Raw genomic sequence first — 19,910 nt, 5'->3', positions numbered from 1 at the left:
CACACACACACAAAGACATAAGCACACGCACAACCGCCGACAGACAGGAGAAGTTTCTTTTTATCTTGTAGAACGGAAGTGCAGTGTTTGCAGTGCTGCGTCAGCTCAACTCAACCGGAAGTCCAACAAAGACTCGTGCACAGGCGCAGCAGAACCCTGAGCTCGCGCCACAGTGACTCCACAAATCATTTATAGTTGAGTTTTGGAGGTTTTTTTTTTTGTTTTTGTCTGTCAAATCTACCGTACGACAATGACATCACGGAGCAGGTGAACGCGGACGCGAGGTTCACAGCAGCGCGAGACCAGCGGCTCCAGGAGTTTGGCAGGTGCGACATTAACCGGCTAAAAGTTGGAATTATTGTGTCCTCGACGCTGAAGGTGAGTGGCCGAGGCGGAGAAGTGACGGGAATTTCCCGTGTTTGTAGTTTTATACGAACATCTGGTCGCGTCTGAATCCGAATCTTCCGTCATCAGTTGTTCGGCTGCCGTTGTACTACTCACACTGCCAGCGTCCAGTATTACTGCAGTACTGCTGCTGCTGGGCACTTGGTGATAGGGGAGACCAGGGTCGGGTGATGCAGTTGTCAAAAACTCGGATGTTTAAACAAATAAAATGTCCACATTATTTTTGCTGTTTGTGAGTTTATTGATTAATCAGAGCGTTGATCATCAGAATGTGAGATAAGACACCATCTGATGCCAGTCTGACTTGTTGGACAGTGCGTCAATCAAAGTGTCCTGGGGAACATAATGTCTCAGAGGCACTCTTCGTTTGTCCCTGATCAGATCATGTGACCAACATCACAACTCCTCAGCCCCGCCTCACTCAGCACATTCTCTTTTTAGACAAATTGTTTTCAGAATGATGGAGTTGGTCGAAGTAGATTCGCCCTGAAGTGTCACTCGCAGTCTGGTGACGACCTTCAGGGTCTGAATTTGCATTGATAGGGGTGTGGTGTCACTGATTGGCGTTGTGCCGGCGGTGATGTCACAGCCCAATCCACCTTGTCCAAATGTGGTTGCATTTCTAGTCAGGACGAGTGGCATCGCCCATTTCTTACAGTGTACTTGAAGTGCTAACCTTGATGTCATTCAACGTTTGAGATGAGAAAAGACACACCTCTGTTTCTGCTGGAAGGTTCAACCACTTTGTGAACTTTACGAACGCAACATCCAACTTTTCTTCCGATGTGCATGTGAATTCCCCATCCGTCCATTGTCTTCCGCTTATTCCTATTAAGGGTGGTGGGGGTGGAGCCTATCCCAGCAGCCTTCCCCCTGGACAGGTCACCAGTCCATGGCAGGGCCAACACATAGAGACAGACAACCATTGGCTCTCCCAGCCACGCCTACGGTCAATTTAGAGTCTGGATTAACCTGGTCCCTCTTGATGTCTTTGGACTGTGGAGGAAGCTGGAGTACCAGAGAGAACCCAGCAGGAACAGGGAGAACATGGAGACTCACCCAGAAAGACCCCGTGCTGCAGCCGGGGCTCCACCCACAACCTTCTTGATGGGGGCCACAGGGAGGACCACTGCTCCACCCACAACCTTCTTGATGGGGGCCACAGGGAGGACCGCTGCCCCACCGGGCCACCTCTTCATGTGAATTTGTCTCATGGAAAAGATGTTTGAATCTTTCCCATCAGCTGGAGCTGCTCTGACTGTTTTTCTGATCCAGCCTGCTAACATGCTACAATAACAGCATACTCCAACCTGCAGGTGTTAGCATGTAGATGCTTAATTCTATGATTATTTAGCTGTTTTCACTCTCTAAAACATTGAAATCAAAGTGTTGCTACAGGACATGAAGCCTAATAATCAAAGTCTATAATGTCCCATGATGCAACAGTTTTTTTCCATCATCACAGTGATGAAGAAGAGCCGGGTGTTGGCTGTGTTGGTGGGCGGAGTCTTCTGCCTGGCGGTGTCGCTGTACCGCATGCTGGAGTTGATGCAGGGGGCAGAGCTGACGTACCTCAAGGTACCACCTGCTGGACAGGAAGTCGACGTGAGTTCAAGAACAAGAGAATTGTTGTTTGATTAAAGCAGGTGATAGACGCTTGACGATGTGTCATCATGAGTTCCTGATAGGGCCGGGATTAAAATATCGATTTTCCAATCAGTGTTGATCTCCATTTAAAGGTTCATTATTGATTCATCAAATCCTCAGATCAGTATTTTGATACCTACCGTTCCGTGCTTGGTGTGTTAGTTAGCGAGACCCCACAGCCAGACCAGTCCACACGGGGACGGCTAACTGGTGTTGTCATGGGACTGAATCTTTTGTTGTGATGCTGCTAAGTACAGTGTTTTAGTATTCCGGTATCTTAAGTTATTAAGTTGGACTTTGATAGTTATTTTTTATTCCCATTATGTCCACTTTTTTTCAAGGTGTGTGGGAAAAAAATCCTCCTGCTCTCTTCTTGTTCCCATCCACCCCTGCTTTGCCTGCTAAATAGGAATTTCAGTATTTTTGGATACTCTGGATGGGCGGCGTGGCTCAGGGGTAGAGTGGCCGTCTAGCAACCGAAGGGTTGCTGGTTCGATCCCCGATCCCGGTGTCCTTGAGCAAGATACTGAACCCATAATTGCTCCTGATGAGTAGGTTGGCGCCTTGCATGGTAGCCTCCACCATCAGTGTGTGAATGAGATGACACTGTAAAGAGCTTGGAGTACCGCGAAGGTAGAAAAGCGCTCTATAAAATTGAGTCTATTTACCGTTTACTCTTCCCCATTAACGGGGGCGCGCTCTCAAATGCCATCATGAATATTTATTTCAAACAAAAACCTTTAGAATGAAGACAAGAATAAAACAGATCACATGAAGAGCAGCAGCATTCAAACTGCTGGAGAACTTTTCTTAAATTAGTACTGCACTCAGCAATGTTGTGATGCGAGTGGTTATCACTCGCCAGGACAAGGCGATGTCATCATGCAGCCACATGTGTGACTGAAACGCAGCAGAGGTCATGGTTGTCACGTCGCTATAGAGATGCCCACGTGCGTCAGCTCCCACACCCAATATTTGAATGCTCAAGTACTTGGGGTGGTGTGGCTTAGCGGTGGAGGGCCATCAAGCAAACAAAGGGTCGCTGGTTTGATTCCCACCTCCCCTGGTGGCCGTGTCCAGGTGTCCTTGAGCACGAGAATGAACCTCTAACTGCTCCTGATGAGCAGGTTGGGTCCCTGCAGTGCTGCTAGAATAGAAAGGCGCAGTACAGAAATCAGTCGGTTTATTGTGGTACTTTTTTACAGCGTGGGGACATCTGGTGAGTTACTTGATGGTTAAACCAAGATGAGCCTCTGGTGGCACCGGCGAGACGGGGCTTGTGGATGCAGGGTGTGCTCACACGTGACAACATCATCTCAGACTCAGAGGACTTTGTTTGTGTTGTTGATTCTGGTTTTGTTTGTTTGTGTAGTTGTTTTCGGGGGGTTCCACCCAGGGCTGGTGTCTCTGTTGCTTGGGTTTTCTTTATTGTAATTGAAAAAATGGTCCCTTAAAGCTCAAAGGTCGCTCCCGTGGGCCTACAAACCCCCAGGTTCACCAGACCTCGCCTTGTGTGTCATGCTCAGCCACCCTGAAATTCCCCCAGTTGTTGAGGACTGCGGCTGAAATGTGGAGAGGTGGGAGCTTCTAAGGGTTTATGCCGATGTTCTTGGGGCCCAGCATGGGTCATGACCGTGGCCCCCGAAGTTCATTCAGAAGTCTGAAGGCAGACGATGCCGCTAACCCTCTGCCTCCTGATTCAAATGTCTGTGTTCCAGTCATGCAGCTCATCGCCGCCCTCAACCGAGCCTTCCATCCAAAACGCTTTAATTCTCCCTCTTGGTGCGTTTTTGAGTTCCCCACAGGATGGCGAGGTGTCACCATCGTCACTGAAATCTGAATTGAGTCTAATTTCTGTTTGGGATTTTTTTCCTTAAGGTGTGGTGACTTTTTGTGTAAACATTCATATTTTAATAATGTGTGAGATTACAGAGTTCCATCTGTGTCCAACTTGCAGCACTTGTAAAAAAAAGTTTTACTACCAAAGACAATTATTTTTGAAATGAATAATGATAATTTGTGATAATCAGAACTTCTGGTTGCTTTTGAAACAAGAATAGAGACAAGATGGATACCCTTCAACACAAGGCTTTGAGAAAGAAAGAAAAATGGACAGGAATACAAAATTCTGTAATTATAATTAGATATATTCAACAAAAAACAAATGGGAGCCCATTCATGTGCACACACACAGTAAACATCTGGATGTGCATGTATCATAAGTGAAATGATTCTTAAGGGTTTGGACCCAGCATGTTCTCTTATCACTCCATCGGGGATCCTGACAGGAAATGTTGTTCCCCACTTCGCCCTGCATTCACCAACCAGGCTGATCCACCCAAATGAGAGGCACTTGTGTGCGGCAACAAAACCCAGAGGAGAAAACCTCACAGGAACCCGCCTTCCATGTTCTGATGAGTTTTACACCCAACATGAGGGATGTCTGGACTAGGGGTGCAACGGTTCAGTTAGCCCACGGTTCGGTTCGTACCTCGGTTTGGGGAGCACCGTTTCGGTACGGTTTCGGTTCGTGTTTTGCATAAAAAAACAAGAAGTTTGACTTTCCAAAAGACTCCCTATATTTTGCTTTTAAGAAAACTAAATTATGACAATAATTCGCCTTAACTATTACTTAGTTTATATAAAGTAGGAGAGAGCGGTACCTCTGTGTCCCCACACCGCAGTTTGAATGAAGCCGGTGCTTATTCAAACTGCGGTCTCTCCACCCCTCCACTCGCCGTAAAATTTTTTGTTGTTCTCTTTCTTCGTCTCAGTGTGCGAGAGCCAGGAGCTGCGCTGAGCTTGTAAGTGAGACAAGCCGCTGCTCCACCAGGTGCTCGGCTCGTATTACAAGGTAGGTGCTTGACAGCGATTGGACATGTACTCGCCGGGCAGGTTTTTTTTCCAGAGCTGTGCGAGGAGGGGGAGGAGGGTTTGTCTGCAGAGCCGGAGAGCCGGAGCTGGCGAGACAAATGCGTCCCACAGCTGTTAGAAATGAATTAATTGCAAGACTGAAAAACTGCGCTTCTTAAGGGCATATTGAGCCGTGCAGGGCGTACCGTACGATTCGTTTTAAACCGTAAACCGTTGCACCCCGAGTCTGGACTCAGTCTGCCACTGGTGCAGGCACATGTTTTGAAACTAATAATGAAAATGCAAATAATAGCTTTTATGTATAGGCGCCTTTCAAGGCTGTCGAGGTCACTTGACAAAGTACGGAAAGATCTCGGTCTCAATTAGGAGACGATTTAGGAAATCAGTTGCAGTCCTCAGCCCTAGTTTGCACTCTCACCTCAGCCTTCTTTTTGTTCAAAAACTGAAGGATTTGGTCCGCCTCCAGCAAAAGATCGACAGGTTGGAGCATCTCCTTAGCGACAACAACCGGCTAGTTTCTATGCTGCGTGACTCTCTGTTACTCCATAAAGCATCATGGGAAACAGGAGCAGGGCCCAGGGAAAGAGCGAACTTCAGCTCACCCTCCGCCCACCCCAGGACAAACACGCTGCCAGGCTGCCAATTGTCTGAACAGCTGATGGATGGAACCGACAGAGTGCAGGTTAGCTTACCATGCTGACAGCTACTTAATGTCATTGTCATATAAGTTAGAAATATGTAACATGATTGTTTCCTGCAGGATTCTAATACTGAATTGTTTGTCTTTAGCTGCTAGATGTTTATAAGCTGCTGTCGTTCGATAACCCCGACGGCGGCGCCTGGAAACAGGGATTTGAGATTCATTACCAGGGAAACGAGTGGGATGGGCAGCCACTCGAGGTTTTTCTGGTTCCACATTCGCACAATGACCCCGGTGAGAAAACGCAGCAACAAAATTAAAGGAAAGCAAGAACTAGCTGAATAGCAGCACCGACACACCACACTGACATTCGATAGGCGGCGGTCAGGTGTGAGTCCGTTGTCTGTCAGATATTTGATAGGTGTTGGTCAGGTCGTCAAAAGATAAACTGACATCTGACAGATGCTTATCATATTTTTGACAGGTGTCAGGTAATTGATAGGAGTTTGAAAGGTATTTATCAGCTGATTTTCAGGTGTTAGATGTTTTACAGGTTCAAGTCAGGTGTTTGACAGGTGTCAATTAAGATGTTAAGCGTGCATTTGCTAGGTTTTCTGTCAGTTAAGTTCACAGCATGTTGTATTCAGGTGTTGCCATGAATGAACAGAAGCTAACTAGCGTCAACCGTGGGACAATGTGTGCATTGCAGGCTGGTTAAAGACCTTCTACAGTTACTACCAGGACCAGACGAAACACATCCTGGACAACATGCTGGTCAAGCTGAGTGAAGATGGCAGGTGGGTCCATCTTCATCATCAAGGAGACGCACCATGGGGATTTAGCTCCAAGTGTCAGACCCACTCCTCAGCTCACGGAACACAACCAAGAGTCAAAGAATAAAATAACCAAGAACAATAGAATCACACAGAGAATTTATCGGTGTGGACGTGTGTAACCTAAATGGTTAGAAGGCAAGACAGCGCCACTCTCTTTAGGGAGAGAGACCCAAATACTGATGTCACTCAATGCCAGCCACTTAACTGTTCCCCGCTTTAGGGTTTCCAATGAAGGAAGAGGATAGGACAGAGGCTTCTGTAAACCAGAACATTACCATTTATTAAGTCACAATCCAAATTAAAAGAGCTGAATAAACTCGGGAGCAGACAGGATACAGATACCACCATAGATAATCAGTGTGCCAAGTCAGTGCCACTCACTACACACCATACGTATTGCAGTCAGGTTAATCACAGCACGTCGAATAAATAAACCAACAAATAAATGAATAAATAAAACCACACAACACTCCTAGTTACATGTATGTCACTTGTAGGTATTGCACACCGCATCACAAATGTGAAAGGACTGATCGATGGTAGCGGTGATGTGACATCGCTCCCTAAGGAGGCGCAGAGTTACAATCTCAATATTTTAAACTAACATGAGGCAGTCAGAAATATTGGAGGAAGAACAGTGGCTGTAGGCTACGCGCGCCGCGCTGATACAGCTTCACAATTTTGGTCTGCCCGCTCACTCGGTTTGTGAGGAGTGAAACTCCACTGGGCCTGTACTTGGGCGTACAACCGGAGCCCACATGCGTCTCTCAAGCTCTCGCTCTGATGTCAGAGACTGCGCCACTCGGGAAGCTACAGATGACTTCCACACGGACTATGGGAACAACCACATCAGTCAATACTGGATTCTGCAATAAGATTACCATCATCACTGCCGCTCTGTTTTAAACACACTTGACTTTTTTTTTTGTTTCATTTTCACCGTTGCTCTTTTTTGCTCTATGTATTATTCTGTCAACCTTTGGCTACCAATGTAAATTTCTCCACTGTGGGACAAATAAAGGTTTATTGTTCTTATTCTGTGAGATCGTGGGTACAAAAACCCTGTCAGAATCCACTGAACAATGGCAGGCCCGGTGGAATGTTGACCAGTGACATTATTTTTTTAACATAAAGCCTGCAGATAGCAAGTTGGATTCTAACAATGTTCCTCGAGAGTAATGAGCCTGCAAATGACCCCATTGACCCAGGGGACTGGAGGAAGCCGAGAGATGACACTCACACAGTGTGCCTGCCAGAACATCAGCCCCTTCTGATTCAATCAGCGACAATATTAATGGAGAACAACCTCCGGATCAGGAGAGTGACATCACAGCGTTGTGGGCTGTGAAACACGACTAAACCAGCAGCGTGACTGAATGGTTTCCGCTGGGTCTGAGCTGGAGGAGCCCAGTGATGCTGCAGCGAGCAGCTGAGGGATGGAGCTGATTCGCCACCCAACTGTGGGGAGGCAGGTCCAATGCAGGAAGTGGTGGCGGCCAGCTCACTGTCCACTAAAGTTATTAGTAACTGAGTCCAGGCCTGACAGACAACAGGTCTCTCCCCTCAGGCTCCGAATTTCCTGTCTTCACCGCCAGCGACAGTAAAAGTCTAAAGATAGAGAGATGGCTGGATAGATGAGAGATGGATAGATAGATAGATGAGAGATGGATAGATGGATGAGAGATGATAGATCGATAGATGATAGATAGATGAGAGATAGATGATAGATAGATGAGAGATGGATAGATGGATAGATAGATGGATGGATGGATAGATATATGAGAGATGGATAGATAGATGGATAGATGATAGATCGATAGATAGATGATAGATAGATGGATAGATGAGAGATGGATGGATAGATAGATAGATAGATGGATAGATGAGAGATGGATAGATGATAGATAGATGGAGAGATGGATAGATAGATGAGAGAGATGATAGATAGATGAGAGATGGATAGATGATAGATAGATGGATGGATAGATAGATAGATGATAGATAGATGGATGGATAGATAGATGAGAGATGGATAGATGATAGATAGATGGATAGATAGATGATGGATAGATAGATGGATGATAGATAGATAGATGATAGATAGATAGATGATGGATAGATAGATGGATAGATGATAGATAGATGAGAGAGATGATAGATAGATGGATAGATGAGAGATGGATAGATAGATGAGAGATGGATAGATGATAGATAGATAGATGGATAGACAGATGGATGGATAGATAGATAGATGATAGATAGATAGATAGATGATGGATAGATGATAGATAGATGATAGATGGATGGATAGATGATAGATAGATGGATAGATGATAGATAGATGAGAGAGATGATAGATAGATGGATAGATGAGAGATGGATAGATAGATGAGAGATGGATAGATAGATAGATGGATAGATGATTGATAGATAGATGGATAGATGATAGATAGATAGATGATAGATGGATAGATGATAGATGGATAGATGATAGATAGATGGATAGATAGATGATAGATAGATGATAGATGGATGGATAGATGGATAGATGATAGATAGATAGATAGATAGATAGATAGATAGATGATTGATAGATAGATAGATGGATAGATGATAGATGGATGATAGATGATAGATAGATGGATAGATGATAGATAGATGGATAGATGATTGATAGATAGATAGATGATAGATAGATAGATAGATGATAGATAGATGGATAGATGATAGATGGATGGATAGATGGATAGATGAATAGATGATAGATAGATGGATAGATGATTGATAGATAGATAGATGATAGATAGATGGATAGATGATAGATAGATGGATAGATAGATGAATAGATGATAGATAGATGGATAGATAGATAGATGAATAGATGATAGATAGATGGATAGATGATTGATAGATAGATAGATAGATGACAGATAGATAGATAGATGAATAGATGATAGATAGATGGATAGATGATTGATAGATAGATAGATAGATGACAGATAGATAGATAGATAGATGATAGATTGATAGATGATAGATAGATGATGGATAGACAGATGGATGGATAGATAGATAGATGATAGATAGATAGATAGATGATGGATAGATGATAGATGATAGATAGATGGATAGATAGATGATGGATAGATGATAGATGGATAGATGATAGATAGATGGATAGATAGATGAGAGAGATGATAGATAGATGGATAGATGAGAGATGGATAGATGATAGATAGATAGATGGATAGATAGATGATGGATGGATAGATGATTGATAGATAGATGGATAGATGATAGATAGATAGATGATAGATAGATGGATAGATGATAGATAGATGGATAGATGATAGATAGATGATAGATGGATGGATAGATGGATAGATAGATGATAGATGGATGGATAGATGATAGATAGATGGATAGATGATAGATAGATGATAGATAGATAGATAGATGATGGATAGATGATAGATAGATGGATAGATAGATGAATAGATGGATAGATAGATGAATAGATGATTGATAGATGATAGATAGATAGATAGATAGATAGATAGATGACAGATAGATAGATAGATAGATGATAGATAGATGGATAGATGATTGATAGATGATAGATAGATAGATAGATAGATGACAGATAGATAGATAGATAGATGATAGATTGATAGATGATAGATAGATAGATGGATAGATGATAGATAGATGGATAGATAGATGAATAGATGATTGATAGATGGATAGATGATTGATAGATGATAGATAGATAGATAGATGGATAGATGATTGATAGATAGATTGATAGATGATAGATAGATGATAGATTGATAGATGATAGATAGATGGATAGATGATAGATAGATGGATGGAAAGATAGATGGATGCTTTGTTCATCCCCTCAGGGAAATTCAATGTATCTCATAGCTCATAACACAATACGGACAGACCTGAACATGAAATTTCAAATCATGCTCTCAACCTGCTGCACTGCACTCTTGAATTAAGATGGGGAAGTAACGCCATTTGGCATTGTTTTCATCTGTTTGTCCAGGAGGAAGATGATCTGGGCTGAGATCAGTTTTTTCTCTAAATGGTGGAACGACATTGATCAGCAGAAGAGAGAAATGGTCAAACGGTGACAGCTTCCTATTTGCTTGCCTTCAACAACAAAAGTTCTGATTCATGGTTTTTATCATTATACTGATTGACTTTGATTACATTTTAGATTATATCTTAGGGTTAGAACCTCCCTCCTGGTAGAGCAGGTCTAGAACCTCCCTCCTAATGGAGCAGGTGTAGAACCTCCCTCCTGGTAGAGCAGGTCTAGAACCTCCCTCCTAATGGAGCAGGTGTAGAACCTCCCTCCTGGTAGAGCAGGTCTAGAACCTCCCTCCTCGTAGAACAGGAGTAGAACCTCCCTCCTGGTAGAGCAGGTCTAGAACCTCCCTCCTCGTAGAACAGGAGTAGAACCTCCCTCCTGGTAGAGCAGGTGTACAACCTCCCTCCTAGTAGAGCAGGTCTAGAACCTCCCTCCTCGTAGAGCAGGTCTAGAACCTCCCTCCTAATGGAGCAGTAGAGCAGGCCTAGAACCTCCCTCTTAATGGAGCAGGTGTAGAACCTCCCTCCTAGTGGAGCAGCTCTAGAACCTCCCTCCTAGTAGACCAGGTGTACAACCTCCCTCCTAGTAGACCAGGTGTACAGCCTCCCTCCTCGTAGAGCAGGCCTAGAACCTCCCTCTTAATGGAGCAGGTGTAGAACCTCCCTCCTAATGGAGCAGGTCTAGAACCTCCCTCCTAGTAGAGCAGGTGTACAACGTCCCTCCTCTTAGAGCAGGTGTAGAACCTCCCTCCTGGTAGAGCAGGTCTAGAACCTCCCTCCTTGTAGAACAGGAGTAGAACCTCCCTCCTGGTAGAGCAGGTCTAGAACCTCCCTCCTAATGGAGCAGGTGTAGAACCTCCCTCCTGGTAGAGCAGGTCTAGAACCTCCCTCCTCGTAGAACAGGAGTAGAACCTCCCTCCTGGTAGAGCAGGTCTAGAACCTCCCTCCTCGTAGAACAGGAGTAGAACCTCCCTCCTGGTAGAGCAGGTGTACAACCTCCCTCCTAGTAGAGCAGGTCTAGAACCTCCCTCCTCGTAGAGCAGGTCTAGAACCTCCCTCCTAATGGAGCAGTAGAGCAGGCCTAGAACCTCCCTCTTAATGGAGCAGGTGTAGAACCTCCCTCCTAGTGGAGCAGGTCTAGAACCTCCCTCCTAGTAGACCAGGTGTACAACCTCCCTCCTAGTAGACCAGGTGTACAGCCTCCCTCCTCGTAGAGCAGGCCTAGAACCTCCCTCTTAATGGAGCAGGTGTAGAACCTCCCTCCTTATGGAGCAGGTCTAGAACCTCCCTCCTAGTAGAGCAGGTGTACAACGTCCCTCCTCGTAGAGCAGGTGTAGAACCTCCCTCCTAGTGGAGCAGGTGTAGAACCTCCCTCCTTATGGAGCAGGTGTAGAACCTCCCTCCTAGTGGAGCAGGTGTAGAACCTCCCTCCTAATGGAGCATGTGTATAACCTCCCTCCTAGTGGAGCAGGTCGAGAACCTCCCTCCTAGTAGAGCAGGTGTACAACCTCCCTCCTTGTAGAGCAGGTCTAGAACCTCCCTCCTAATGGAACAGGTCTAGAACCTCCCTCCTAATGGAGCAGGTGTAGAACCTCCCTCCTAGTGGAGCAGGTCTAGAACCTCCCTCCTAGTAGAGCAGGTGTACAACCTCCCTCCTAGTAGAGCAGGAGTAGAACCTCCCTTCTATGAACCTCCACTCAACAATCCTCCATGAACAAGCACAGCTGAGTCAGCAGAGATGAAAACCCTCCTTTGAATCCAGTTCTGAGACATGAATGAGGACCTAAGGAGAGAGAAGCCCAGTGCATCATCGGAGCTCCACACCAGTTTAGGCCATTAGGAGCAGAGCTTGGGGCGGAGCCAGCCTGAGCCCCCCTAACTGTCAGCTTTATCAACAAGGAAAGTTTTATGTCTGCTCTTAAAAGTAGAGAGGGGGTCTGGGTCCTGGACTGAAACTTGGAGATGGCTCAACAGGGGAGGAGCCTGAGAGCTGAAGGCTCTGGCTCCATTCTACTGTTAGAACTCTAGGAACCAGCAGGAACCCTGCATCCTGGGAGTGAAGGGTTCTAGCTGGATCATAGGGGACTAGGAGCTCTGTCAGGGATGAAGGAGCCTGACTGTTGAGGACTTTGATGGTGGAAGAAGAATTTTAAATTCTGTTCTGAATGTGACAGGGAGCCATGCAGAGAAGCAGTCCAGGAGAGACCTGGTCTCTGCTACCAGTTCTAGTCAGGGGGGCAGCAGCGTTCTGGACCAGCTGGAGAGTCTTTAGGGACTTATTAGTCCAGCCTGGTAGGAGGGAGGTGCAGTGATCCAGCCTGGAAGTGACAAAAGCAGGGACTAGTTTTTCTGCATCTTCTTGAGCCAGGATGTGTCTGATCTTAGCGATGTTACGTAGATGGAAGAAGGCGTCCTGGAGGTTTGTTGAATGTGGGAGTTAAAGGGTCCTGGTCAAAGAGAACTCCTAGGTTCCTACGGTGGTGCTGCGGGCCAGGGTGGTGCCATCCAGGGTACCTGTGTCATCAGATCAGGTGGTCCTCAGGTGTTTGGGCCCAGCACAAGAACTTCAGTTTATCAGAGTTTAATAAAGGAAATGATGGTCCTCCATGTTTCCTGTCCTTCAGACAGGCCTCCAGTTCAGTCAGCTGGTTTGTTCCATGTGGATCATTGATGAGTTCAGCTGAGTGTCGTCTGCACAGCAGTGAACATTAATGGAGTGTTTCCTGATCATGTGACCTCGAGGAAGCAGGTACAGGGTGAAGAGGACTGGTCTAAGCACAGAGCCTTGTGGAACACCAGAACTGACTGTAGTGGTCTCAGAGGAACCATCATTAACTGGTAGCAACTGAGATGACATAGTAAATATGACCTGAACCAGTTTAGTGTGGTTCCTTTAATACCAGTGACAGGTTCCAGTCTCTGTAGAAGGATATGGTGGTCAATGGTATCAAAGCTGCACTGAGATCTAATCAGACCAGGACAGAGACCAGTCCCTCATCTGGTACCAGTAGGAGGTCACTGGTACCTTTGACTAGTTCTGTTTCTGTGCTAGGATGAACCTGGAACCTGACTGAATCCTCCAATCAGCTGTTGCTGTGGAGAAGTCACAGAGCTGTTTAGCAGCTGCTTTCTCCAGAACCTTGGAGAGAAAAGGAAGATGTGATGTTGGTCTGTAGTTGGTAGAACTTCTGGATCCAGGTGCCACATTGATCATATCTAAGAGGGAGGGGCTAACGAGGGGAGAGAGTCTGTCCTCAGGTAGGTTAGTAGTAGAGCTCTGTTAGCAGCAGAAACTTTGTTAGCAGTAGAAGCTCTTTGCCAGGAGAACTTAGTTGAGGATATTCCACTTTTTCTTTGATCATGTTGCTTGGTAATTCCATCATCTCATTCAGTGTTTTTATTTTCTCTTTTCTCTTGCCTTTTCTTTAGCCTGCTGGAGGCAGGGCAGCTGGAACTGGTGACTGGTGGTTGGGTAATGGCCGATGAAGCCAACTCGCACTATTTCGCTCTGCTGGATCAGCTAATTGAGGGACACCAGTGGATACAGCGACAGCTCGGTTCACACCTGACGCTTCACTTCCTGTCGCCATGCCCCTTATCCACTCACACTAACAGGAAGTGTTTTCTGCAGGTGTGAGGCCAGTCAGTGGCTGGGCAGTGGATCCCTTTGGCCACTCACCCTCCATGACATACCTGCTGAAGAGGGCGGGGCTCAACCACATGGTCATCCAGCGTGTCCATTATGAAGTCAAGAAGCATTTTGCCCAGCAACAGACCTTGGAGTTCCTATGGCGACAAAGTTGGGGTGAGTGACGATAAAAGGCGAGTTGAAACAAGCTTCCTCATGCATCAAAAGATCAAAGAAACATCAGAGCTCATAAAGCAACTAAAATCGTAAAATAAACATAATTTAATGCTGTATTTATTTCAAATTCTCCAAAATTGCTACATTATCATTTTACTATAAGACTGCTATTTGTTGCTGAAAAACACAAACTATCATCAGATGTTTAATTTCCTGACAGTCCTTGAATGGGTCAATTGACGTTAGCCCAGCCAATCAGAGATTGTTGTTTCCATGGACACGCAGGGCTGTGTGATAACTCAGGATTGACAGGAAGTGAATTTCTGGTAATATTTAAACATGTACAGATGTCAGATCAGTGAATCTTTAATGTCACTGTGCCCAGCAAAGTTTTGTAAATGCTGCTTGTTGGCTAATGATGGTTAATGTTTTGCAAATGTGTCCAAAACGTTTGTTTTATTTTAATAATCAGACTTACCCATTTCCTGTGTTTTAGACTCTTCCCCTAGTAGTGACATCACATGTCACATGATGCCATTCTACAGCTATGACGTGCCACATACGTGTGGTCCTAACCCAGCGGTCTGTTGCCAGTTTGACTTCCACCGTCTACCAGGGGGGCGGGTCTTCTGTCCATGGAAGGTCCCACCTCAACCAATCACCGAGCAGAATGTCCAGGAGAGGTGAGCAGGGGGAGGGCCTGATTGTTTTGATTTTGTTTTAGGTTCATTTTGGCAGGTTAGAAGCATCTGTCCGTCTTATCGGTCGACTTGGTGTCCTGCCCTCTCAGAGCTCTCCTCCTATTGGACCAATACCGTCAGAAGTCCCGCCTATTCCGCTCTCAGGTGCTGCTAGTTCCACTTGGCGATGACTTCCGATTTGCAAGTTCAAGTGAGTGGGACGCTCAGTTCAGCAACTACCAGAAACTGTTTGACTACTTCGACCAGCACCCAGAGCTCCACATCCAGGTAACCGTCTGACAGCTGAGGGGGGCAGAGCTTGAAGCGTAATCCTTAGAGCAACCACAAGTAAGAGAGAAAAATTTACTGAAAGATGCTTCAGGGTGTCAGGTATTTAAATGACGAGCTAACAGCACAACAAAAGGACAGCACACTAACACCGCTACCTAATCGTCTTTACGAGAGCCTACCGTTTACATGACAATGCAAGAGCAAGAAATCCACCACAGCGACACTAAACATGGGCACCAGTTTGTGACTTCATCAGTTGCTCTAAAGATCTGTTTGTCCTTTTAAAGTCTGTTTGTTCGTTCCTCCAGCTCACAAGAGCACAACAGAGACTCTGTCACCTCTTGTGATATAAACTGGTACTGCATGACAGGCTGGGGGGCAGGAGCTGGTCAAGGATGCAGGCTGAAGCTCATGAAAACATTTTACATCTGTGGAAGTCATAATAATGAGGTCAACGATAAATATTATCACAACAAAAACCACACAACTAATAGTCGAAAGAAGAATATAAACCGAAGGATTCTCAGGCACCATGATGACTATAAAGCTCATGATCATTGATCTGGTCACTGATCAATTAGCACATTAACAACTGATACATGTTTTCAGGCTCGTTTTGGGACGCTGTCAGATTACTTCACTGCCCTGCGTCAGCGTCTTGACGCATCAGGATCAACTCTGCCCACATTGAGTGGCGACTTCTTCACGTATGCCGACCGTGACGACCACTACTGGAGTGGCTTCTTCACCTCCAGACCGTTCTACAAGCGACTGGACCGAACTCTGGAGGCCACACTCAGGTGGGTAGTCTCTCATGTTGTTGCTATAGTAACCATCTGTCACCATCCGACATGTTGAATATTACTTGATTTTACTAAGAGCTTTATTTTTTCAATCCAATCAAGAAAGTTTTCCCAGACATGGAAATCCTCCAAAATAAAACCAAACACATCTCAGTATTGAAGAACGGTGGCTTTTGCCCTCCGTAATTGTGGTAATTAACGCCTTCATAATGAACTCAGTCGATCTTGTCATGTCATTGTCAGTAAAGATTTGTTTGAATTCAAGACAGAATCATTAACCCATACGATCTATCAGTTCCTTTGTTAGTAATTAGTGCAGGAACACAGGGTTACTGAGCACGTGCAGAATGACATCACTATAGTTGGTTTCTGATTGGACAGATTTGAGGAATTAAAACTTGAATGTTTCATTTTCATCATTTGTTATCTTCAAATCTGTCTCGTGGGCAGGGCAACAGAAATCCTCTACAGCCTCACATTGGCTGATATACGCCGTTACCATGGCAACGGTCACCCGGTCACAGAATTCCCAGCACGCAAACATTACCAGCGTCTGGTGATGGGGAGGCGGAACCTGGCACTGTTCCAGCACCATGATGCCATCACCGGTACTGCCCGTGACTCAGTGGTAGTTGACTATGGCAACAGGTAACCACTTGTGTGAGCACGTCGGCGCACTCAGGGAATAGAAAATTCATTTGAATTGTAGGAGTTGTGAGATACTGAAGCATGCTAGTAGAGCAGTTGCAAACACTAGATGAGAAACTAAGTGAGAGGAAAGCTAGCAAAGTTTGGCGCAAGCCAACAACAATGGTGGCTCACGTGATGCTGAAGAGCAGAAGAGAAGACGCGTTCCGGCTGACAGCTTGTTCATTCGGCTGTACCTTCATCTCATATCAGGGCTGACAGGATGGTTTTCATGTTTTTTGTACTGGAAGTTAAACAAGTTCATTATTCACATTTTATCTGGTGAATTAATGAATAAATGCATGAAACAATATATCAGGGACTTGTCACTTCCCACTGAGTCAACAACATTCTGAGGGTTTTATCATAGTGCCCACATGTTAAGAAGGGTTTACCCATAGTGCAGGTGAGCTGTTTATTTTTGAATCATCTGTAATTTATTCTGTAAGTGTTCTGCTTTTACTGAAACTTTTTCATTGAACTATTGTCAATCAAATGTTCTCAGTAATTGTTTGAGTTTGTGCGCAAATCAATCCCTCGTTTGTGTAGCAATTAGCGTTAGCATTTTTTGTCTCATTTATTCCTCCATGCTCTCTGTTGAAGGACGATGTCGTCACTGGCAACAGCATCAGGTACCACTTCCTTTAGTGTGAGCGTTTAGCATTAGCTTCCATCTTAGCTGTCCATTAAGCATTAGCATATAGCTCGTCGCTCCATTTAATATCAAAGTGTTTTAAAACCTAGTCATGTTTTAAATTCTTCTTGTGATACAAGTGGAACAGAGTTGAGTCGAAGTATCTCGTCTGAACTCACATTTGGTTTTCCAGGTTGTTTAACTCCATCCTTAACCTGCACCGGGTGCTGCAGAGCTCCGCCCACTGGCTGCTCCTGCTAGACAAGAGCCAGTACCATCACGACCAGTCCAAACCCTTCTTGCAAATGGTGACCTCATCTATTAAAAATGTTGCAGCAGCAGTAATGCTAGGTGCCACCTACTGGAGCTACAACTGTTGACCTTCTAATGTCCTCCCTATACATTTCAGCATGATGTCATGTCAGCCCAGGACGCACTGCCAGGGAAGACTCTGCTGGCTCTTACAGATGAGCCCAGGTGAGTGGTTACACAGTGGATGGGTTTAGAGGGTTAGCTTCATCAGTCGGAGACTCACAAAGACATTTTCGTTGATCTGTGTAGTGAAGCAGACTTCCTGTTGTTTCCAAGATAAAAGCCTTGCTGAGAAGTAGAGTGCTTTATTTTGATTTGAAGACTGGAATTACAACCCAGAGGGGACACAAGCACTGCTAGCATGCAGGCTGTATGATGTGTGTGTGTGTGTGTATATATATATATATATATATATATATATATATATATATATATATATATATATATATATAAAAGCATAAGGCATCGTTGAATGTTGTTTCAGGTCATTAGTCATCTTCAATCCAGTGGAGCAGCATCGCACGTCTGTCATCAGTGTGGACGTTGACTGTCCGGATGTTCGTGTGGTTGAGGCAGAAACAGATCAACCAATGGCAGTGCAGATCTCTGCGGTGTGGGAGGAGCCGAGTCTGGCGTCCACCAAAACTTTTCAGGTGGAGAAAAAATCAATATTGATGACTGTATTTGATTTTTAAGCCCCTCCCCTAATCACAGCTTGTTTTTCCTTCAGCTCTCCTTCCTGACAGAACTTCCTCCCTTGGCACTGGTTGTGTACCATATAACCAGAGCGCCATCGGGCTCCTCGCCCCGAGCTACATACACCTTCCTGCGTCGTGGCAAGCTGCCAGCCATCATGGCCGAGCACTTCCAGGTGTCCCAACCCAAAGCATCTGATGCCCCACTGTCTCTTAGCAACAAACACCTCCAAATATGGAGTTCCCCTGCTGATGGACGACTGCAGGTCAGGCTTTTTAAAGTACAATACACAAACAAACAGCAAAAAAAAGTCCACCAAATAAACACGGGGACATACGGAGGAACAGGAGGACTGTCACTGTATTGCTCTGACCTCAGTATTTGTATTTGTTTGCTGACATTTGTACTCATGCAGCGGGTCCGTCTGCAGTCCGGTCTGGCTCGTCAGGTCCAGATGCAGTTCTTGTGGTATGGAACAAGAACTGCAGAGAATCAGGACAAGAGTGGTGCCTACCTGTTCTTGCCAGAAGCTGACGGTGCCCAGGTGAGACCTGCACCTACCTGAGAACCAATCCAGAACCGGTTTCTCCACCTTTCTACTTCATTGTGAATGTCTCTCGCCCCTGCAGCTCTACTCACCTTCAGAACCCCCCCTGGTGCGGATCTCCAGTGGTCCACTGTTCTCTGACATCACTTCCTGTTTCCAGCACTTCACGCACAGAGTCCGTCTTTACCAGCTGGACGGTAACCAGATCTGATCGGCCCACAGATAATTAGTAGATGACGGAGCCACCTGACTCAGGCGCGGGGGCTTCAAGTCATGTGACAACTGATGATCTCATTTATCCAGCTTGACGTTTGATTTTTAATCATTTGATTTGAATTGATTGATTACCTGGATCATTTCAAAAGCCTCCTGTCTGCCCCAGGGCATGCTGGGAAATCTGTGGAGATTTCCAACATGGTGGACATCAGGTCAGAGGTCAACCGGGAACTTGTCATGCGGCTTGTCAGCAACATGAACAACAGCAACTATTTCTACTCCGACCTGAATGGCTTCCAGGTATTGTATGTCTGAGGCTGCTGTGTCACATGCTGGGCGTGAGGTAATTGACTGATTGATTGGTGCAGATGCAGCAGCGCCGGACTCTGTCAAAGCTCCCCCTGCAGGCCAACTTCTACCCAATGAGCTCGGCGTCATTTCTGCAGGATGCCACATCTCGTCTGACGCTGCTGGCAGCTCAGAGTCAGGCTGTCGCCTCTCTGCGACCTGGTGAGCGCCATTGTTTGACTTTTCAGGACAAACTGTGAGATGTGGCATCTGTGACATCTTGAGAATAATAGTGGCCATCATCAACATCCATCCATCCACTTGTCCATCCATCCATCCATCCACCCATCCATCTGTCCATCCATCCATCCATCCATCCATCCACTTGTCCATCCACTTGTCCATCCATCCACCCACCCATCCATCCATCCATCCATCCACCCACCCA

General features: G+C 45.5%; 1 protein-coding gene across 2 annotated transcripts in view; it reads left to right on the top strand.

The window, feature by feature from the left end:
• The first annotated feature begins 3 nt into the window (after positions 1-3).
• Positions 4-19,910, top strand: part of man2a1 (mannosidase, alpha, class 2A, member 1) — a 23,286-nt gene continuing 3,379 nt past the window's right edge. The window contains exons 1-20 of one of the 2 annotated variants that reach the window (XM_086188323.1): positions 4-326; positions 1,871-2,010; positions 5,375-5,608; positions 5,716-5,860; positions 6,276-6,363; positions 10,457-10,540; positions 13,933-14,060; positions 14,135-14,308; positions 14,805-14,991; positions 15,099-15,276; positions 15,889-16,079; positions 16,533-16,730; positions 17,597-17,711; positions 17,813-17,880; positions 18,200-18,368; positions 18,446-18,676; positions 18,827-18,955; positions 19,041-19,155; positions 19,341-19,474; positions 19,543-19,684. In XM_086188323.1, coding sequence (XP_086044449.1) covers positions 1,873-2,010; positions 5,375-5,608; positions 5,716-5,860; positions 6,276-6,363; positions 10,457-10,540; positions 13,933-14,060; positions 14,135-14,308; positions 14,805-14,991; positions 15,099-15,276; positions 15,889-16,079; positions 16,533-16,730; positions 17,597-17,711; positions 17,813-17,880; positions 18,200-18,368; positions 18,446-18,676; positions 18,827-18,955; positions 19,041-19,155; positions 19,341-19,474; positions 19,543-19,684 — 2,848 coding nt within the window. In that variant the 5' untranslated portion in view covers positions 4-326; positions 1,871-1,872. Of the gene's footprint in view, positions 379-1,870; positions 2,011-5,374; positions 5,609-5,715; positions 5,861-6,275; positions 6,364-10,456; positions 10,541-13,932; positions 14,061-14,134; positions 14,309-14,804; positions 14,992-15,098; positions 15,277-15,888; positions 16,080-16,532; positions 16,731-17,596; positions 17,712-17,812; positions 17,881-18,199; positions 18,369-18,445; positions 18,677-18,826; positions 18,956-19,040; positions 19,156-19,340; positions 19,475-19,542; positions 19,685-19,910 lie in introns of both variants that reach the window. The other variant, XM_086188322.1, reaches the window with a different exon arrangement.

This window comes from Aulostomus chinensis, chromosome 19 (assembly GCF_037954235.1).
Source record: "Aulostomus chinensis isolate RoL2024-O1b breed Wild chromosome 19, RoL_Achi_v1.0, whole genome shotgun sequence".
NCBI classification, from domain to species: domain Eukaryota; kingdom Metazoa; phylum Chordata; class Actinopteri; order Syngnathiformes; family Aulostomidae; genus Aulostomus; species Aulostomus chinensis.
Note: the sequence above shows the minus strand (reverse complement) of the source record. Positions and strands in the feature narration are given on the sequence as shown.